The sequence below is a fragment of the Acanthisitta chloris genome, unplaced genomic scaffold (genome assembly GCF_000695815.1).
Source record: "Acanthisitta chloris isolate BGI_N310 unplaced genomic scaffold, ASM69581v1 scaffold11688, whole genome shotgun sequence".
NCBI classification, from domain to species: Eukaryota; Metazoa; Chordata; class Aves; order Passeriformes; family Acanthisittidae; genus Acanthisitta; species Acanthisitta chloris.
Window position 1 is genome coordinate 34528 of NW_008687643.1, and position 23556 is coordinate 58083.

Here is a 23556-nt window from a genome sequence, read left to right on the forward strand (position 1 = left end):
TCTTAAAAGAAAGAAGAAAGAAAGAAAGGAGGAAGCCATCACTCCAGCCTGTGAAAAACAGAAATCTGGCACTATTAGCTTCCCTGTTATCACATAGTTGTCATGACAGAATTTTACTTGTTGAAAATAATTTCTCCTTAAAACCCCTTAACTTCTCCACTCGTACAATCCTATTACAGACAATCATTCTCAGAACACTCACACAACAAATAAGGTATCTTTCCTTGGAATCTTCCTTTTTATTACTATGTCTCTAAACAATCTTTATGGAAAATTAAGCCACTACAAGCAATAATCTTGAAAATGACAGTTCTGAAGAACACATCTTAGAGACTTCTATGAGAACTATGGAAACAGACCACTTCAGGTCACTGAATGATTTTTTGGTGTGGAAAAGAGATTCATGTCCTAATCCTGCAAACTTACAGAACATTCTGTAAGATTCAACTTTTGAAAATTATTCTAGCACTTTGCAGGCCTCAGAGCAGATGCTAAGTAACCAAGACTACAAAGCCTGAAAATTTGCATCTGAGTTTTTTTCAGTATATTAATAGACATGCAAATGTTCTACTAAATAAACATTCCACTGGACAGGATGGACTTTGAAATGCACAGGGAAGGAGTTCTATTTTTGTAACAGGTCACATGAAAAAAACCCGTGAGGACCCTCAAAATAAACCATCACATTATGGAATATTAGTTAATGCAGAAGTACTATTAGAAACTATCAGCTGTTACGATTATAATTATCAGTGCAGTGCCAAACTCTATAAACTTGATGGATACAATGACATTTTTCAAGCACCTAATGATACTCTCAGGATGACTAGGATGACTAGACTTCTTGTCCTCATTAGTAGTTCTAATATTAACACCTTTCACTTTTATACTCTGCTCACTTGAAGCTGCTCAGGAAGATTTGCAACCAAGTAATCTCTTAAGTGCAATTTACAAAACTCTTACTTTGAAACTTAAGAAACTCTTGACCCTACATTTGCAACCTTCCTATCAGTGCTCCTAGACATATAAATTTACATCCTCTAAAGCATTTGCAAAAGTATAACTTTCAAAAAATGCTGTTAGCATTAGAATATTAGATGTTTTTAATAATCTATATTGCTTTTTAAGGCTTTTAACAGGTGGCAAAAAAAGCAGTTCTTTAACAATTAGCAGTTATTTGCTGATTCTTAGTGAAACAGGACAAATAGTCATTTAAAAGTCTGAATTCTCCTAGTTGTAGTGAAGCATTAGGAAGGAAAATACACAGTCGTTCTGGAAATGCCTGCTTAAATATTTTGGCAGAATTGAGCAAAACCAAATAAGTATAAACTACCTGCAAACAGATGTGCACTAAATGTGAGGGAAAGTTCTCTCATGAACAGAGCTGGCAAGATTAGAAAAGCCTTTCAACCAAAGCAGTAAGAACAAAGAATCTTAGCCACTTTAAGCCAATCTTCATTTGCTGATGAAGGTGATTACATACAATGTGCCTACCTGAAATACAGGAAATAAAGCATTTTTACTGAAGCAATGTTCTAACTCTTCAAATCTTAAGCAGCCCTACAAATCCTAGTGCCAGGATTTTCACTTTGTACTGTGAACAGAGAGGTGGGAAAGCTACAGGCTGCCCAGTGTTCTGTTCACAATCACCCTATGCCTTGTTGGGATGCTCTCTGTTAATAAGCTGTGAGAGGAAATGCTTTCAGCTAACATCTAAAGTCTCTGTGTTAATAATTTCCTTTGCACACAGTTAGAAACTCTGCCTTGCTCCTACCAAATATTTGATTTAAACCATGGGATTTTGCATAAATTAGAGGTGGATTTTGCTGTTTGTTGACTAAATTGCATGCTAATTTACAGAATCAATACAAGTGTGACCTAACTTTCCTGGATGGGCTTTTAATACTTTTTACATTGTTTACTGATATTGATAAATAAATATTTTGATAATCTGGAATAAAAGTCACATAGATGCAAATAAATGGGGAAATTGTATTTTCTTCCAATGTCTCAATAGGGTGTTTTTGCCTGAGAGTAAATTGAGAGTTCAAAAAAGCCTCCAGAATTAATCCCCCATCACTGTATGATATGCATTCTGTTGGTTTACAGGTGTTAAAAAACTCACAAATTCCTCTTTGCTGTTTACTGAAAGAGATATGAAAGTCCTGAGGCTGTACAAACTATTGGAACTAAAATTACTTTAATGAAAAGGACATTTTCTTATAAAACAAATATTGCACACCACTAAAAACCAGACAACTCCTGCTTAGTTCTGTAATTGTGCACTTTTGCTTTGCAGGAAGTTTGATTAAAAAAAGAAAAACAACAGGCACTTACTGTCTTTAAGTTGAATCTTAATATTTAAGAAAATAATGATATGTAACTTCTTAAATTAGAAACATTTTTTTACCTGGTACAGACTGTCTCTCATTCCATTCGCTTGTGATCAAAACCTCTAGGATTTTTATGTGGTGTTCTGTATTATCAGAGCTGCAAGAGACAGATTAGGCAGTGAGAACTAGGAGAAATTGCAAAGGTTTTCTTCATAATTATTCAAAGAACATAGGAAAAATTTACTACAATGCCCTCACAACAGAAACAAGGTCAGAACATTACTTAATTAACCTTATTTTTGTATATAACTAACCCATATTTACTGTTCAAAACATAAAGATGACCCACATACCTTGCTATCTGGAATTTGAAGAGCAGAGGGCTGAAAATTTCAGCCAGAGACCTTGTATTCAAGAGATTTTTGCTGGAGGCTTGACAAACTCTGAGGAAATGTTTGAGCAAATACTGGAGTGTGAGCCAATACTGGGGAGGTATATTTGGAGATCTGATGAGTTTCTTCAGCAACTGAGCATATTCCTCTGAGCTCTGCACTTCTGCAAGCAAACAGATAAAAGGCTCCTGATATCAGCACAGGAACAGTCAAGTAAAATGAAACTATGAGACTCCTTTCAGAAGCATCAATTTCACAGAAAAAGCACAATCATTTTGTCCTGCATTAGAGCTGCAAGATTTCCGTCTTCTCTCAAAAAAAAAAGAGTGAAATGCTCAGGGAAGAGTAAAGAACAAGTATTTAAAAGTCAAAAGGAAACAGATATGCATTTTGGTAAAAACCACAATGTGTTCAGAGTGTACTGGTAGAGGTCTGTCTTGTGTTTAGTGTCACACATGATTGGGTAATTCTGAGATGCACTAGATAAGTCTCACAGGTGCTGTTCTAACTTTGAAGGTTACCAGTAACAATATCCTGTCCTGAGATACAGAACAGAATACTTGGCCCACGTGCTGAAAGCCTATAAGCTGTACTTGTTTGAAATGACCACTGTAGATGATGAATCTCACATGCATGTATTTCTCACTTCATAATCTGCAACTCCCAATGTAACAGAGCACTCCATGACCTCCAATACATTTACTTTGTCAGCACTGATAAAAAGTTAAAATTTAGCTTTCTGCATACAGATAAGTGCTTGATTCCACCCCCTCCCCAGCTCTTCTATAGTATTTCTACTTGCTAAAATGAAGAGAACTGTGTTATCCTTTATATTTTCCACTATGTTTACCTAAATAAGTGATTGAACAATGCAGAACAATGTCTAGATGTCAACTGAAAAAAACAGCCTTCATCAGAAGTAGTGAAGGTATCTCTGAGATGCTGCCAGATTGTGCAGAATCTTCCCTGTTCTGTGGGTGACATGTGGGCCACCAGATCTGCAGAATTTTAATTAAAAACTTTTTTTTTGTCTGACATTTGAAATAATGCGATAATCATACCTTGAGCTACAGAAATCATGTCACTGCAAACAGCTGCTGGAATGATGGGATTTGGCAGGTCCAGGATATACCTCTTGAGAGCATCTGATAGAGTATGCACATCAAATGTCTCTAAATCTAATGAAGAGGCATCTAAAGCGAAAGAGCAAAACACTTTTCAGACTTCACAAACTGCAAAAAAATACAGGCTCATTGTATCTGTGCTTCATAACAAGCTAAATTTACTAATTTACATCTGGTTTACCTGGAACAACTCTTAAGAAAGAATGTAAGACACCAAGAAACATGTTTGACAGGAAGAACATAGAGTGTTCACGATCATGCCCAGGCCTCTGGTATATAATGAACCAAAAGACTTCCACAGTTGTGTATGGCCTTACGTCACATACAGTTCAGGGCTGGACTCAGAGTAACAGTAGTGACTTACTGCATGTTGACAATGTTATGGAACATCAGAATATTTCTAACAGGTGTCTGTTTAACCTGTAAATATTTTGTGAAAGAGGTAAGTATTAATCAAGGGTTTGATCAGATGCAGGTTCTCTGCTGGTAGCTACTTCTACTATGGCTGGAAGTTTGATTAACAACTTGGGGCTCCAAGTCTGTAAATATTTATGTGAGTAAGTTGAAACAAATATACACGTGTAGAACCGTGTGCCTGGTGTTTTATGCAGCTGTTAGGATTTACCTTGTAAAACCTGATACCCTTCCAGGATAGTTATGACTTGGGATAAGGTTTGGGGGTGCCACATAAAGGACTACTTATTTGAAAGCAGCAACAAAAACAAAAATAGGAAAATATAGAAATCCTTACTTAGTGGAAGCAAGATTAGTGTTCATTCTAAAACACGAAATTCTGGCACAGTAAAGTACAAAGTGTATTAAAAAAATCTGTATTTGGTACAAGAATTTAGAAGTATTAATGCTGATAACTTTCCACACCTTGAGTACTGTGCTTAATTCTGGGCCCCACAGTTCAGGAGGGACATTGAGGTGCTGGAGCAGGTCCAGAGAAGAGCAGCAAGGCTGGTGAAGGGGCTCAAGCACAAGTGCCATGAGGAGAGGCTGAGGGAGCTGGGGGTGTTCAGCCTGGGGAAAAGGAGGCTCAGGAGAGACCTTATCACCCTCTGCAACTCCCTGACAGGAGGTTGGAGTCAGGTGGGGGTTGGTCTCTTCTCCCAGGCAACCAGCAGGAGGACAAGAGGGCACAGACTCAAGCTCTGCCAGGGGAGGTTTAGGTTGGATATTGGTAAGAGATTTTTTATGGAGAGAGTAATCAGGCATTGGAATGTGCTGCCTGGGGAGGTGGTGGATTCACCATCCCTGGAGGTTTTCAAGATGAGACTGGATGTGGCACTTAGTGCCATGGTCCAGTAACCATGGTAGGGTTGGACTCGATGATCTTTGAGGTCTTTTCCAACCTGGTTGATTCTATGATTCTAGGACAGTCAGGTCGCCAGTAAAATAACTCCTGAATCCATCTGGCCAATTTAACCCAAAGTCGACAGGGAGGTAGAGGAATCAGCTCCATGGTATGTCTACAAACACTGTGAAATAAGGCAGCCTAGAGGGGTGAGTGAGAAACTTAGTGCTCCTCCACCACCTCCTTTCTGTTTTCCCCAAAGGAAAGCTTGCAGCATGACCTCAAATCTTATCAGTCACTGAAGAATTTTCATGAGAAAAAAGACATCATGAATGTCTCAGATGATAGAAAACTTGCAGTGTGAACTCTACAAGAGCAATTATGTGCCAGAGAATCCAACCACAAACTCTAAAGAAACAGTTTGTATTAGCTTTGTGGCTCATGGGATGCTTTTTGTTTCATAAACCAAGTTAAACCATGGCTCTTCAGTGTTGGCCCATTCTCTGAAGTGTATCCCGAATTATTATAATGAACACATGAGTAAGAATAAACTTACTCTGCAGTTCTTTGGGTGTAATGTCATCAACAGACCTGAACCCTTCCATCTGCTGAGCATGCCAGATGCAAGTCAGCTTTGATTCTTGGAGCTTGATAGCACTGTGTTGATGCTAACAGACAGTTATCCAATTAATATGGAGAGCATTTGAACCATTAGCAGAACAGCACACTAATGCAAGTTCACAACTTTCAGACCAAAGCCGACTTTGCTCTCTGAATTAGCGTTCTGCTAATTCAAAGAGGCAGAGGAGACGAGATCTGTCTGTATCCATGTACCTGGATACAATTCACCAGCTCTGTCCTGGAAGATTCTGATCCTATCTTAAAGAAAACTCATAAAAAGACACTGTTGCAAAAGGGTAAAGTCCTGTTTTCGTTTCTCAAACCTACCTACATTTTAAATAAGAATGCATGTAAACCACAAGGTTTTGATCTCAGGAGATAGATGAACCTTTCATAAAAGTACATCTCATTTTAGAGACCTAAAAAAAGGTTCATATAAATTAAGAGAGAGATTCATATTAGTGCCACAGAAAACCTGGATTTATCTGGACTGAAAAATACAGCACTAAGAACACGGCTGCTAGCACCACATGCATGTCTCCTCTCACTGCTTGCACACGTATCAGCAGAGGACAGGATGCTCTCTTGTCTTGAAGGAACAGACAACTCAGTGTCATCTCTTATTAATTCTGTTAATGTTTGCAAGTATTAAAAATGAAGAGGCTAATTCACAGTTTGAGTTTGCTTTCTTTATTCCTTTGGCAACAAGGCATGCAACCAGTTTCATTTTCTACCCCTGGTACTTTGCACTCTTTTATGCAAGTGAAAGTTCACACATCACACCCTAGTTCGGTCAAGCCCTCCTACAATAGCTCCTGGTCTCTCATGCTGCAGGAGAGCTGCCATGCCAGTATATTCTAGCCTGAAGTAGATATAAAGAGTACCAAAAAGAAAAGGAAATATATTTCAGGAAACTTGAACAGGTATGTGGTGTTAGTGGTGTAGTGGCATTTTACTGTCTAAAACCTAAGAACTCAGCCTGCATGTTAATTCAATTGTCTGTTTCCCTTTCAGTATCTCTCTGCAGCAGGTAGGGAATGTGTAGCTATTGCCACCTCACCTCCTGGACCAAAAAAATGCACACACTGAACTCTGTGTAAACAAATGGACACTTGTTTACAAAATAATAACCTGCAGCCCTACAGGAATAGTGTATCTTTATCTTGGTTCTTGTTTTTCTCAGTACAGCTAATTTGCCAGTCCTTGAACAAGCATGAGAACAAGAAGTGAATAAAATAAATATTCTTGGGCAAAACAACATGCAGTGGAGCCATGAAAAAGACAACCTGTAAAAGTGCAAAACACCTTTCATATTAAGTGTAAAAGTTAGAAAAAATTTTTTTACTTATATTTGTCTTTTTAATAGTGTATTACTGAGAACCAGCACAGATGAGTGGGGGAGCAAACCAAAGAGGAGTGGTTTGACCACAAATCTGTTTAGTGCTTTAAGGAAGAGAACTGTACTTACCACATTCAAAAATCTGTCTTAATTCTGCTGAGCTGCTTGAGCCTTGTGTTCCATACAAGGTTGAGCACTCCAGACCTTCAAAAAAACCCGATGGGATATATTAGTATCTCAGTGACTGTTGCCTTGATGCAACTTTGTTTTTTTCAGTAAATACTTACAGCATAAATTAGCAACATTCTTCCACCACCATCCACCTACCACACTATGGAATGTGATTGCTTTTTAAACCTGTAAGTCACCCCTTTGTGCATGTAAACTGCTGTGCCTGCAGAAAGAGCTGGAGAAAGAGCATCAGAGATGCCAGCAGTCCCATGCATTCTGTACAACTGTACTCAGGCCACCTGCAGAAGGCCAGGACTAGCACACAGATTCACTGTGGTGTGAGAGAAAATATCTTTATATGTCACATAATACGTCTCCTAATCCACCTGAGTAAGTGACATCAGTATAGTGTTTTCACGTAAAAGATGCCATTTACAGCTTCCCTACTTCAGTGAAAATAGAGAAGACACAAGGAAAGCAACCATACCCAGGGATGCAGAGCACTGCTGATTTAATACTATCAGTGGTGTTTCCTCAGAGCAGTAGCTCCTTATGCAAACTGTTGCTAAATACTGCCTCTTCTCCTTGATATTAGCAAGCTCCTATTCATTCAGGGAAGGCTGACACACAAAGTGTCAAAGCAGCATGTGAGAACCTCTGTCGCCAAGGACAGCTGCCTGATTCTGATCAGAATAACACTTTTCCTCTCATTCCCCAGCTTAAGGCCACTGAATCAGCAGGACGCGCTGAGCTGCTCCTTACCTCACCAGGACTGTGAAGGCAACATCACAGCAGGTGACAGGAGGAGATAAATAGGGCAAAAGAGGTAGAACATAGCAGAAGAAAGGGCGAAGCCTCAAAATGTTTGAAAGACATCAACATGGGAAAGCAAGAGAGAAAAAAATCCCATAAACCCAACACTGGCTGGCTCAACATATAGCAGTAATAAAGTACTTGCTCCTGAAGTATAAAACCAGTTCTTGCAACTTTGCCCACTTTGGGGCAAAACATTACTTGTTGGCCTGTGTAACCAACTGTGATGGTGTTTTCATAATCAACTTAAGGTGTTTACTGGCTAGGAAAAAACAAAGCAGTACCAAACCCTTCTCCCTTACCTTTCAATAATACTTACATTAGTTCCTAAATTTCACTTAAGGTAAGCTATAGTTTTTTCTCCTACAGTCCAAATAGCCTCTACTAAGCAGAAACCAATGCAAACCTCAAATGAGATTATTTTGGTTCTATTATGGAATGTGATGTATTAGTAGCTCTAGAAAGGGGAGATACTAGCTCTGATCTGATTCTGCCGTCTTGGTTCACATAAGTAAGAACAAACCTTGGTAGATCATTCTTTAGCCTACCTTTCTTTTCAATTGTCTCCACTATCTTGACAAGAATCGGTGGAGCAACATCAGGAGGTACAAATTGCTCTGTAAGATCTGGCAGTGAAAACACTGTAAAAGAAAAAGAAGAACAATAAGCTACAGGTGAATGAAACTCCCGTTTATGAAAATTATGACCTGTAATGCAACCAATTATTTCTGGTAAAAGAACAAACATCCCACTTGTCAGGGCTACATGAGAACACTTCATAAAGATATCAGAAAACTGAATGAACATGAAGAAAATTGCTTTTTTATAACATCTTTTGGAGGACTTAGTCACTCCTAGAATCACTCTCCATATTGCCTGGGAAAAAAAACCACAATCAATGCTTGTATTCTATGGATGTGCAGAAATACAGTGCAAGGAAGCAAATTAAAAATCTTTTGCTCTGAAACATTTACATACACTGTGCACCAAGTGAGGGAGCTAAATACCTCACTTCCAGAGAGTCGCTAATCCCCTGCATAAAACAGACTAACAAAGGCCTGAAACAGCTGTTAAACAATAACACTCACACAAAAGATCAATAACTTCTGTTTATTTCAATTTTCAAACATAATACTGTTAACAGTAAATTTTACTTGAAGCGAGGACTTTCTTTCCTACAAAGGCTGATTAAGAACAAATAGCTGTACAACCAGAAAGGAACATTTTACAGATTCAAACCAGCCTGCATACAGATTTTATACGAAGCCAGTTTTCATGCAGTCTAGTTTCTTTATCGAGAGAATACACTGTATAAAGGAATGTTCTCACTCTGTGATGTGAGGGATGATCTATCTCTAAACACACAATTTTTTGCCAAAAGAATAATTCTGAAGTTTTAGACCATTCCTGTTTAACACTTGGAAAGCAAGAACGTTTACATAAAGATGTTATTAAACTACTGCCAGCAACATCTGGCATAGTTTGACGGATTATGATTGATAAACAAAGCTTAATCACTGAAGTAAAAACTGCCAGTTGACTAAGTGATGGTGATCTCTGCCCAATGAAACTCATGATGGACAAACAGAGAGCAATTCTTAACACACGTGCACATAGGTGCCTGCAAGGATATGTATACATGGATGCACAAGCACACACCCTATTCTTAGAACATTGAAACTGAACAAAATCATGAGGATAACTAAGTAGAAGAAAAAAACATAACAGAAAAATATGAATAGAGAGTTCTCAAAGAAAAACTCTGGGATAGCAAAAAGAAATTAAATATGCAACAACTGAGAAAGAGAAAGCTGACAGTCTTGGCTGATAATTCACCCTATTTTGGATTACATAACTTCATAAAAGTGAGAACAGTTTTGCTGTGGTTTAACCCCAGCCAGCAACTAAGCCCCATACAACTGCTCTCTCACTCCCCCCTGGTGGGATGGGGGGAGAGAATCAGAAGGGTAAATCTGAGAAAACTCGTGGGCTGAGATTCAGACAGTTTAACAGGGAAAGCAAAAGCCATGCACACAAGCAAGGCAAAACAAGGAATTCATTCACTGCCTCCCACAGGCAGGCAGGTGTTTAGCCACTCCAGGAAGGCAGGGCTCCATCACTGGTTACAGTGACTTGGGAAGACAAACGCCATCACTCTGAACATCCCCCACTTTCTTCCTCTTCCTCCAGCTTTATACACTGAGCACTATGTTCTACAGCATAGAATGACCCCGTGGTCATCTGGGGTGTCCTGGCTGTGTCCCCTCCCAACTCCTTGTGCACCCCCAGCCTCCACACTGGTTGGGTGAGGAGCAGAAAGGCCTTGACGTTGTGCAAACACTGCTCAGCAATAGCTAATAATTCCTTGTGCTGTCAGCACTGTTTCCAGCATGAATTCAAAAGACAACCCTATGCTAGATACTACTGAGAAAACTAACTATACCCCAGACAAAACCAACACAAATTTACAAACAGTATGACAGCAAGGATGGGACAGATGTTTGGAAGTATAGAAAGATGAGAAGAGAAATGAAAGGTAATGAATAATTATTTACAAAATAGTATTGGAAGTGAAGCATACTGGGACACTGAGACATGTCCCTTGCCAGAAGAAGGAAAATGATGGTACCATAATGATGGAATACTTTCTAGTCCATTCATAACTGAGGACATTAGAAAAACATCTGTTAGTCATAGCAGTTTAACTTAGGAGGCCCAGAAAATAAGCATGCTGGAGTCCCAAAAGAGTTGCCTAAGCAGATCTCTGACCTGCTGATGTTACTTTTTAATGATTTATGGAAAATCAGAGCAATTCCTGGGTATAAAAAGAGTTCCAATGCTTGACACATTCTGAAAGGACAAGTAACATGACTACATGCTAGTTATATTGTAAGTTTTGGGCAAAATAAAGAAAAACCTGATACTAGGCTCATACAAAGCAATAAAAGACAGCACTGTAACTAAGGACTGTCTGCATAGCTATTTAGAGGATATGTTGCTTCCTTGGTAGCACCTTAGCGAGCTGAAAAATGCAAATGAGTAGACCTAATACACTCTGTAGGTTTGTGAGACTGCTGACTTAGTACAATACCAATTGAAACCTGAATTCAAAGAAAGCAGGTTAGACAGATGTAGCTGACCATCATACCTCCAAGTACAGTTATCAATGCAGAGCAAGCTACTCAGGAACAAGTGGACTTTTCCACTTTTTCCATCTTCAAATCACCCTCAGGTTCCACCTGGATCACCTCTTTTAGCCTAACATCATATCTGCTTTATCAAACATAAGATGAGCACAAATGGAAAATGCTGCACTCTAAGCAGCTTCTGCTGAGGCATGCTAAAATACAGACCATCTCATTTGTAATATTCAGATCAAATAGCTCCTTTAAACCCCAAACTATGAATCTATCTTATGATGAAGGCAAATCTGTTGAAAGAAGAGATGAAACACCAGAGTCATATCAAAGGGTGTGCTATGAAAATACTCAGGTTATGAGAATGCTCAGGGCTTAAAGCAAAGCCCTTAGAAGGTAGCAGAGGAAGAAGAGGTTTTAAGAACAGAGTTTACATATTTTTACCTATGAAAGTAACCTTTTGCTCCCTTAGGTAGCTAGTTCCATTAAGTTTTTCCCTCTTGCATAACAGCAACAAAGCTGCATCATCTCTGAAGGAAGATGCTAATCTCGTAATTCCGGCTGCAGGCAACATGCAGCCACAGTCAGCAGTCTAAACTGAAGTTGAGGAAAGAGACAAAGAAGAAGAGACAGAGGACAGAAGTCACACCTGACAAACACTTGAAACACATCAGGTTGCTCAGATTGATGGTTCAGGAATGGTCCGTCCAGGCTACTGAGCAGCACAGAGAACTGTGATTTCTTCCATTAACCCAACTGTGCCTTGAAATGATGGCAAGAGAAACAAATATCTATAAACAAGGTGCATTTAGAAAAATAATTCCATTTCCCACTGGATTTAGACTTTCTACAATGAGGGATGGAGACCAAGCAAAGCAGAGAACAGAACCCAAGCGTCAGGGAAGACTTCAGTTCATGGGAAGTAGCCCTTGCAAGGTGAAGGCAAGACAATGCAGAAGACAGTTTGACTCCATGGGACATAAGGAATGGGGTGGTGTAGACCTTACCTACGTTACCTAAACAGAGAGTGCCTCTTCCTGCAACCTACCTGATGCTCCATGCTTTCCATCTAAACTTTCAGCAGAATTTTGGCTTATAAACTAGGTTTTATCATAATCTATTGCTGAATATCTTTGTTGTACAGTATTCCTTGATCAATAACATTCTTACTTAAAGTGAAAGGTTTTTGGAAGCTCTGCATTTCCCTTTATATTTATGCAAAACCTGCAATATCCTTACAGAACATGTGCATGCAAAGCAAACATCACATTGCTTAAAAGGAATGGTTCCCAAAACATCTCTGCTACCCTAAAATATGTGGTTTAGGAGTTCAGAGGATTTCTGATATCTCTTCCTCCCTTTATCCCATTAGTTTCCGAAACTGGAACCTTGTATCTTCCAAAGACACTGCTGAACTCTTAGATATGACAAGAAACTTTAAAAGAATGACAATTTATTCCATAAATACACAGTCTGTAAAATACTTGTGTATTTGATTGAAAACCCAGGATATTTCCCTCTCTTTTAAAACCATGTACACTGGTAAGTACAAGCGCTACAGCTAAAATACGAAGACAACACACACACACAATGGCAGGTACAAAACTTGCAGTTACCTTCAAGGCAGCAATGACAGAAAAATATGTATAAGTCACACAGTTATACTGCTCAGCAACACAGAAGAAAAAAGGTTCACTAATCAGCATGTAGGACATGGCATTAAAAAATTAAAATCACTTAACCTCCCACCTGTTCTAGGATTTCCTACTCATTGTGGCAGCTGCAATATAATTAATGCACAGCTTCCTACTGACTTTTACTTTAAATTTCCCATCTTTTGCACAAAATAGAAAATGATGTTCATTCCAAGGCAAAAGGCCTCACAAAACACATCTGTCAGGAAAAAAAAAGAAAAAGATTTAACGGTACTCATAACAGTATTCACAGAACTGAAGCTGCTTTATAACATTTACATTGAAGACAGCCCAATTTGGGAAAAGTGCACTTCAGTTTCAAAACGCTGAGAGAAAATCTCAGAGGCTAAACTGAGGAAAACTACACCTAATTTTGGAAAGAGAAGTTTCTATTCCCAGAGCCAGAATCCAAGTTATGCCTAAAGAAGTCCTGATTCTACATGAGATGTTCCATAAGAAAGCATGCATATTGAGATCTACAGAGGGAAAGGAAAACTTTTGAGATAGGTCAGTTTTAGAAAAAGAGAACTGAACAAAAGCTCACATGCAATCTGCATTTAGTACCTGATTTCAAAAGAACTCCTTGCTTTGAAGCATGCTGCAGTACAGCACAGAGGTTTGGATAACCAAATCAACACTTAAGGGTCTAAGCAACTCTGTAGATCCCTTTACTAAAATCCAGTACCAGTTTTTCATTTAAAGCAATACTTTTCCCTTCAAATCCCGGTTGTTTTGTTGGTTTGGTTTTGGTTTTTTGGTTTGGTTTTGGTTTTTTTGAATTCCAGGGTCTCCAAAATATTATGGTTCTGAAAAATGTCACACAGCTTTTGTGTCTTCTTTCTAGGCCTGGTAGTGGGTCTCCAGATAGTAAGGAATCTTCTGATGACACTTGATAAAAGATGGATTTTCCACTAGCTCTATTTTTACCTTGCCACAGTGAGAATCAGTGAGATGAACCAGAGTTCTCTCCAGCCTGCAAACCTTTACTTCTCCCTGATGTAGACAGGACTGAACAGCTCTTAGGCAATGGCAATGTGTGGGAGATGAGAGCATACCTTACATTCAAGGGTTGCCAGCACAGCTACAAAGTGCAAGATGAAACCAGCACACAGCTGCACCTTTTGGAAGGGTTCTCAGGAAAAAGATATACTTTAGAGTTAGTACCTGGCAATGACAAGTGGAAATTTAAAGCTGCAATTTGGCTTCAGACGCTTCTGAGCCAAATCTTTCATTACTGCTAGAAGAAGAATGAAATTGAAAAATATATATCATAAAACCCCTTAAAATGTACAATACACACTGTGGAAAGGAGTTTAATTTCTAAATATTTTATAGGAGCTATATACTAATGTTACTTAAATTTAGCTTTGAGTCAAGATTGCTCTATGAATGCTCTTATTTTTCCAGAAATGGCATTTAAGCTTGTGCATACATATTGCATTTGATGACAACACAGCTCTGCATTAAAGTCTACTGTTTGAGAGCTCAGGTCTTAATGATCATAACTGGCTTATGTGCATGCAGATATACTCTTTATGCACGCAGCTGTATCCACTAGCATAGTGAATTATTACAGATTTACACATATCCTTGTTTGAAAGTCATACAGTAAGTCCAAACATGAATGGTTTCACCAGTACTGAAATTAACTACATTAAACATAAGCATATTAATTAATGTACAAACTGAAAAGAAATGACGGCTATTCGAGCACCTAAAACACTTTTGCCAGTGGCACCATCAGTGGGATAATGCATTACAAGCTATGGACTATGGATAGTTTCCCACAATTTTAACACCCACAGTTGCCATTGAAAATTCTGGGAAACATAGGAGCTTACTTTCTTGGTTGAAATACTGTTGCTTCAGCTGTTATGTATGCTACTAGGCATGGGAAATGGAATTCAAAGAATGTTCCACTATTATCACCTATGCTCCTTGAAACAGAATCCAAATTTCAGTAAGGATCCACAATGGCTGAGTTCAACCACTAGTCAGTATACAGTGCTGAATTCCAGGGAAGATTCATTAGAATTGAAGGCAGTTTGGCAGTCCTGCACAGCCTTTAAGGCAGTGGTACATACTGAGCAGTCCCATGTACTCCACAGTGTGCTAGCTGCTAGTGACATCCAGACCAGAGAATGAAGTGCTTCAGGTGACTGCACCGAGAATACACCAAAAGCCATGCCTGTAGAAACACAACTTCATATCCTGGAACACGGAAAGCATGGAACATGGAGGCACCTCCACACAGGTGATGGCACAGCCTGAAGCTTCTCATGGCCCTGTGGTGGCATCTGATCTAGATGCAGAGCCTCAGCCATCACAGCCCACTGAGCACATGCTTTAATCAGAAAGGCCACACGAGCCTCACAACACAATAGAGTGAAGAGCCTTACTGATATAAAAATCTTAACTCTCAGTTAAAGGGCATTCTGTAGTCCATTATTTTTTTCTTGATAGTCTTAAGGAGCAGCAAGCTCCTGCCATAAGTTTCAGGAGAACAGTATGAAAGATTAAAAAAACCTCAAACCCTGTGGAGAAATTTTCCATAGAGATCTGGGCTTTGGGTTCAGTGTCAGACCAACACAGAAGGTAAGTCTGGTATTACAATTAAATATCAGAGAGCAACTCACTCTGAGATTTGAGCCCCATAACCTTGCCTTGACATTTGTGTTTTCAGATAACCTAATGGTATTTGCCAAAAGAAAAGTGCTCCGAACTTCCCAACTGCCATTAGCAAAAGGTTTTCACTGGGCAAAGATGAAAGACAAGAAGGTGAAAGCAAAGACAAAGTTGATGTCACTGTGTGTCTCAGATAAATCAAGGACTGCAATAGCTAGTAAATTCAGCTGCAACTGTTGGAAGAGAATAATACATCTCCTTAGGCACTACTGACCTGAGATGATGCAGTTTGGCTATAGTTTAATCCTCCTAGAGGCTGAAAACACCACTGAAAAGTGTCAGAAGGACAAGCTGTTCAGTGTTCAAACACCTTCTCCAGTACTGCTTTCATGAGAAAAAATTTAAAACACAACACTATTCATAGAAAAATACGAAAAAGATTTAAGCTTCAGTGAATTTGACACATCATTACAAGTGGCTTAATAAGTCTGTCGGCTATTACTTGTCTCTTATTTTTATAGGATGTCGTCAATCAGATTGTGGACTCAGAATACCACAGAAGCCTTGGCAGCTACAGGATACTAGATCCAGGAGAAATGAAGACAGGTGAAGACTATTGCAGCACTAGGAAAAGGAATGGTTGGGCCCATCAATGCTATCAGCCTTCAGGCTCATAAGAAACCCTTTTATATGGAGGCAGAAAAATGTCTGAGACTTAAGATTTATTGCAGTATGAATGACCTATGTAAACGAGCTATGCAAAGGAACAGGGAAATGATGTCTGCGGGTGACCTTACATGACTGGGGTACAACATGAAAGCTGGATGAAAACACCTTGATTTTAAAATCCTTCAGTACCATGCGACCAGCATAGTCTAGTTCTTCCATTGGTCAGTAGGTATTGGGTATGAACTGGAGGATGAAGTAGCAACTCCATTTAGATGCTCTCTGTTTAACAGAAGGCTGAATATTTTAGCCACAGGAGGAAATACAGATCTGTACTGAAGAAATGGTTTATCATATCTGCTGTCACTTCTCTTTTTACTCCATCTTCAATGGACAAACACACAAATAAAGCAGAACAGCCCTCCCACAGCATATCAGTGACAACATTTAACCCTCACAGATAATAGATATACTCTGATAATACACTTCCAGACTTCAAATACTATTGAAAAGCATTAATATTTTTACTGTGATCCTACATCAGTACCAATACCAAGTGACAAGAACCTATCCAAGGGGCTTATTCCAAAGGAGGACAACAGCAGGAGTTCTCACAAGCATGGACCTTCTAGCTCCAGTCAGTCCCAGTGTACTGCCCAAAACACAAAGCCAACATCTCCACATTCTTCTGTGTGAGGTAGGTACTGACAACATAACCCATAAACTTGAAAAAGGGCATCTCAAACAGACTTTTACAGAAAAATTTATAAAACTTGCTACAACATGCATGTCAGAATAAGGCGTTCATTTTTTCAGAAGAACAAATGTATATGTACATTAAGATTGGGCCATTTATAGTTCAAACCCGTGGATTTAAGAGGGTCAGAATAAAAACCCAATGTTGCTTCATTTTATGCTGGCTACACACAGTAAGTCAAGAAAGACAGTTACCTGCATAAATCAATGCTGTAACTGAGACCAGTAAAATACTTTGCTTAGATACTTTCCAGGGTTATTAGCAAATACATGCAAGCAATGACCTGGTTGATGAAGTATCATGTGCATGGTGGCTATGCAGGAAGTTTTGAGGGGCCAAGAGAACTAATTCCTTTCTTCATCCTCATTTATAAAGTTGTGCCAGCTGCACTCTCAGGGCTAAGAAGAATAAGGGGCAACTATGTGAAAAGGGGTGAAACAAGCCCAGACAAATACAGATTAGTACAAGAAAATAATCCATAAACAATAGATGGCAGGACTAGGCAGAACAAAGCTTTGATTTGATACAGAAAGTCTTACTTTATAATGTACCAATTCTCCTGAAAGAAATCTGGGATCCTTTTACCCTTCTCTGACACACAAATGAATACTTGTCCTAGAGCTGCTGCCTTAATCAACTATGAATTCCTCTAAGACAAAGCAAAATGAAAGTATGAAGAGAAAGAACAAAGAGGTGGTGTCTGGCTAGAGAAAAGTTTAATTGTGGAGATAAGCAGAAAAACAAACCCACCAAACAACATAGTGTAGAGTACTATATTCCTTTATAACAGTTTAATACTTTTAATAGTGTCTGCTAATCATGTTTCACACTTATTAATTTAATATTTCATAAAGCCCTATTTCTATCATCTGTTGAAAGGGAAGTGATAATGTCTGTACTGGGAAGGAATTCTGTACATAATATTCTATCAGATTAAACCTCAGTAACTTTATGAATTATGAGCTGTCAGACACTTTTCTCATCTGCTACAGAACATACTTCTTAGAAATAGAAGCTATAATTAAGACAACAGATGTTCTTTGTTGGCTTCAGCTAAAGCACAGACAATTTTTTAAAAGCAGCCTGTAGTTAAGGCTGTTGTAAAGACAGTATTCTGCTTCCCTCTATGGGTGAGCTTTTGCAATACTCCTTTTCAAAACAGAACTGAATTCAAGGTTTGAAATGGCTGCAACTACTTACAACTATTATTAACACGATTAGAAAACATGAGCAGTCCTGTTCTGAGGAAAAAAATTATTAACTAAGTACAATATTCTGGTATGCAGTACACTGCATTATAATGCCATACATAATGCATAAACTGTTCTGCACAAGAAACCCCCACCCCAAAAAACAAGAGAGAGATGGGGAAATCACCTGCTCATTCTTTCAATGAGCTGTGAGATAAACAGAAGAAGGAAAATAAGAAATAAGCAAGAATGTAGTAAAAGATGTCTTTCTGCTTCTAACTAGAGGAGGGCACTCAATAAGCTGAGGAGCACAGCAGGGGTTCAGGACAAACTGTTGGAGCTGAACCCCAAGCAGGCTAGCACTGGGGCTCTGACACTGCTGGCTCCAGGGAGAGGTGCACCTCACCTCCCTCACATGGTCTAGAGCATGGGGCACAGCTAGAGGCTTCCCATGCTTTTCTCAGGTGCAGCAGACTTCTTCTTACCCCTTGCTCTCAGGGATCACCCCAAGCCCTGTATGACAGGCAGAAGCACAGCAGGTATCAGTGTTCTCACATTCCCTATGAGCATCACTTTAAATGGAAGGGCAGGTTAATGTCTCTAAATAGAACGAGACAACACGGACAAAGAAAAAAAATATTTTGATAGGCCAACACCTGTTTTTCATGTCTTGTTGACAGGTTCCCTCCCTGCACTTTTCAGACAGATATTAGCAGATGAGAGATAAACTGGTGTAGGTACCAAGTTGCTACATCACCACAAGCAAGGAGATGATGACAGATAACACTAACAGAGGAACAGAACAGGGTCAACCAAATAGCTGGACCAGTAAAGTGCAAACATTGCCTTTTTCATCAAGTGAGGCTTGTTATGTTCCCTCCTCCTCCTTCATGATTGCTGCTCCAGGGCTCGAAAAGAGATGAGCCCTGTAAGAATTTGAGTAACTGCCCAGTTCTGCTCAGAGACACCTACTGGCAATTCCAGCTTCTCGCAGCGGTTTGACATGAAACCATACATGATATCAAGAAGGAAAATATACAACACTGAATATTCAAGTGCAGTGTGGATAGCGCTGGCATGAGGACAAACAGCACATTCCACTGGCAGCTGCATCTTGTGACTTACTTACCAGGTTCCCAGTGCAACCTTCGGGGTTATTCTTGCCATTAAACATCCAGATTATAGCAGTAGTGTGTGTAAGTCCTTATTAAAATCGGAACAAACTTTTGATAGCTCTCTACACACAAAACCTCCCTTAGTGGTCTCATGATTAACTGAGCAATCCCTTAGAATTGATGCCAGCTGTCTTCCCACAAGCTACCTCATCTTTCCCCAGGATAATAAAGCAATGATTTCTATTAACTTCTGCACTCTACACTTTTAATAAAGCAACCGTAAAAAGCGTGATTTATTTTAAAGTGATTAGATGTAAGTTAATACATTTACACAGTATTTTTACTAGTCACTCTGTAAGGAGTGAGCAGCAAAGCTCCTTCTGTCTGATGCCTGCTATGTTACAAAGACACATAAATAAAACTACATTATAAGAGCATCAAGACCACAAGGTCAAGCACTCAGAACTCAAGACCACAAAGAACTAGGGCTGCATGTGCAATTTTGGTTCATGCTTTTGTCTCTTTTCACATAATGACATAGCATTTTCCCCATGAAATTACCCTGCCCATTTCAGTGCACAAAGTCCAGTGCTCACAAGGGACAAGACTTAGCTGAAGAGCTGAGGTATTTATTACCTGGAGCATTATCCATATTGTACAAGTACACATCATTGCTCAGTAGGCTTATATGCTCCTGTTTATTTACATCTTCAAACCCAAATTTTCTATCATTTAATCTCAACACAGCTTCCCATGCAAAAGTACTTTGCTCCACAATTTGTTCTTGAGTTCTTCCTAGCAAGTAGGAAAGGAAATATGTATTTCGTTGTTCCTGGAAACCTTTGACACAAAGGAGAGAGGCAGCTGCCTACCTTTTAAGGGAAGGAATGCTGAGGTTTGTCTCAAGAGGCACTTGAAAATTTTGGTTCTGGCCAGCCAGGAGAGAGTCATGGTGAGATGCATTTTGATGACCTCCATCAGGTAAAACGTCACAGATAGAGTGAGCTCCTGTGCTAGAACCATTTTTACCTAAAAAGCAGTGACAAGTATTTCCTTCTGAATAGTTTGGTACTGACCTACAAAGATTATTAACCTCAATTCCCTTCCCACATAAACGTGGTGATGGTTAGAAATGGTGCTCCAGTAGCATTTGCTCTTTGTAACTGTTGAGGAAGACATCTGGTGCAGGTAGTTTGGTTTGCAAGCTGTGGTTGGAGATGTAGATTGAGATGCAGATTGAGCTGTGGGTGGTAGTCCAGAGAAACAATAGGCCATGAACAGCCAACCCTTTGAATAACAAAAGGCCAGTGGCATCGAGGTGGATGGACACCGAAAGACACAGCAGGAGGCAAAGACTTGGGAGGAAGAGTGAGACTTGCGAGTAGACTGTGATGGTATAAAAGCCCATAGATTCCTTTGTTGTCGGTCCCTCCTCAGAGGCACCAGCCTGAGCTGCCTCTGTGTCAATGCAATGTAACTAAACTGCTTTACAGAACAAGACATCTGGGATTCTGCTGTGGGAAACCTGGGCTGGAACCAGTATGGAAACTCGGTCTGACTGTGTTGGTGTGGTCTCGGTCTGAGTGTGGTGTGTAAAGAGTCAAGTAGGGCAACTATGGGTTTGCTGGAGCTGCTGCTGTGAAGGGGCTCCAATCCCAGCAATGAAAGTCTCTGGCATAGGATGTGTGACTGCCAAAAACTCTCATGAATGGCCAGACTGAGAAGTTTCCTTATAACCAAGACCAAACTGCTGGATGGATGTTCTCTGTGAGATACTGGAGGTGCTGGAACACTGTTGACAATCACCTGTCCCATCTATAAAGCATTTCCTTGTTCCTTACTGAGTTTTCCTTTTTTTGGCACCATGAAGTTGTTCCTCATGCAAAGCCATCACTGGTTTGTGATAGTAGCTCTGCTTGAGAAGCATATTTAAAACATTCTCATTCAATAATCATAATACATAAAAATTCAGGACAGTACGTTGTTTTGCTCTGAAAGAAAGCTTTGTTTTGGTACCTTTCTCCTGTGGAGAAATTAATGGGAGGAAAAATGCCAACAAATCCCCCTCAAACTATCCATGGGCTAGCAATCTAGAGGAAAAGAATAGCCTGTTCGCTACTGCAAGAAAAAGATAATGTGTATTATTGTGCTTGAGAAGTCAAGTTGTTTAGATCTGGAAGATTTACATAAAAGAACTGGCAGAAGCTTCTGACAGATAAAAGCCAACATCGCTCCTTCATCTTTTGGGAATTATGGGAAACATTTGTAAGTACGCAGAAAGTTAAAAATAATGAGTGTATAGCAGTCACCCAGAAAAAAATGCAAACAATGGTACAGCTATCCAGCACCATGACTGTAATTCAAGAAACTAATGCATTTCAAATCAAACATTTTTTGTCCTCTTAAAAAAAAAGAGCTTAGGGCTGTAGCTGTAGCAACAGAATACAGAAATGCTGAAAGGCAATCTTATGAGAAAGTAAAACTGGGTTAATCCTTACAGCCATTAAACCATGGGGTGATCTGACATAGATACAGAAACAATATTATTAGGAAAATCCTGGACTGAATCTACATAGAGTTAATCCCACCATCCTCTTTTACTTCAGATGAAGAAGAAAAGTCTAAGTCTGTATGTAATAAGATTATTTGACCCATATCATACACCTGTCGAGATTTCTCTGCATAGCAATGTCAGTGTTGATTTCTCATTCCAACGTATTTCACACAACCAAGACGCTATACAAAAACATCATGGAGCATGAAGTACGCGTACTTCATGCATGAACTTAAAGATCTCTCTTCCATGAACCACTGTTTGTTCATGCTTCACTGCTGAAGTAACTTTTATTTAGATCTTCGCATTTAAGGTGGTGAATGAGCTTCACGAACCTTAACAAAGCAGTCACGGTCTCAACTGGCTGACCAAGTGTAACTGGCAAAAGACCTTCATTTGTGTATTGCCCAGCACACTGCATTGCAGAAATTCATATAGTGCAAAACCTGTTTATAGGGAGTGCAAAAAAAGAATTGAAAATAACAATAGAGATGGTGCTAATGAAAAACTGGTTGTGCTTTCACATCAACATCTGCAAGCCAAAGATTAACTGAGTCAGGGTAAGAAGGGTATGGAACAGGATTTCAGTCTGCACTGGGAGTACTCATTTGCAAAGAGGCCAAAAGCGAGAGACAAAGCCTCTCTAAGAAAACTCAAGCACAACTGCAAGCATTGCAACTCTAAGAAGTCATTTTAAGACCTTCATGCAACTCTAAGAGTTAGAGCTTCATATGGTCTAAACAAAAGAAAAACGTGTCCCTCTTGAAAACCAGCAGTGTGTTGTGAAGGAGTGAGACTGTGCAGAAGAGGCTGAAGTAACTGAAAAAATATTTTGTTAGTGGTCTTGGAAAGTCTAAACTGCAGAAGAGCTTTGCAAACTAGAAAAAAACACATGTATCTGGTTAAGAAATGACATGTTCCCTGTGATCCTTGACTCAGGTGGATCAAATGAAAGCGGCTCTTGCAGGGAAAAAAATGAGGGAGGCAGAAGCTCTTTTTATGTCCTCTACAAAGACCCAAGAGGTGAGCAAGAAGCACTCTGACCTCCTGCTTCCTTCCCTTACTTCTGCCACTAGGCAGCTGCCCTACACTGGCCTACTCTAGCACAGTGGGATGTGCTGTAGACGTTCTCCAAATTCCCTGTAGAAATTCATAGGGAACAGCATCAATGCTGCCTCTGAACTTAGAGGAGTACTGAGCATATACATGAGCGTGCCAAGAAATACTGATCTCTTGAATATTTAAGTGCTGCAAGTGTACAGAACTTCTACAGGTCACACACACAAAAAAAAACTAAACCAGTTTTTCCACCACCCTGCTCCTGCCAAGAAAGTTAGCTGGTCATCTAACCCATCCACATCTGAAAATACAGTGCCACTATCTATCTATACATCTATCTCTATTTCCACATATGTACAGAGCTTAAAGCTACAATCAGTCAGTTGTCTTGGAATGTTGATTACAGGATGCAATAAAAGGGTAAAAATACATTCCTGACTTACACAAGATGTGATCAAACATGTGAAAAGACCTTCCAGCTATGACTCACTAAGAAATGGGTGGAGGTTTGTGAGGCTGAAAGGCTGCTGGCTGGAAGGAATAAGTCTTCTTCCACACTGGCCAGCAAGGACTGGGGATTGGCTGCTATTCTGTCAAAAGGCCAGGTATACCCTGCTTGTTTTCCTGCTATCCTACTGGGGAAAAAGAGAGAGAGAGAGAGAGAGA

At 39.5% G+C, this 23556-nt stretch overlaps 1 protein-coding gene across 1 annotated transcript in view; it reads right to left on the reverse strand.

The window, feature by feature from the left end:
- The window catches only part of PIK3R1 (phosphoinositide-3-kinase, regulatory subunit 1 (alpha)), a 53114-nt gene that overhangs the window by 15086 nt on the left and 14472 nt on the right, over positions 1–23556 (reverse strand). Inside the window, exons 2-6 of the mRNA XM_009080693.1 lie at positions 8642–8734; positions 7239–7313; positions 3787–3918; positions 2687–2888; positions 2411–2490 (exon numbers count right to left, since the gene is read on the reverse strand). Coding sequence (XP_009078941.1) covers positions 2411–2490; positions 2687–2888; positions 3787–3918; positions 7239–7313; positions 8642–8734 — 582 coding nt within the window. The remainder of the gene's footprint in view (positions 1–2410; positions 2491–2686; positions 2889–3786; positions 3919–7238; positions 7314–8641; positions 8735–23556) is intronic.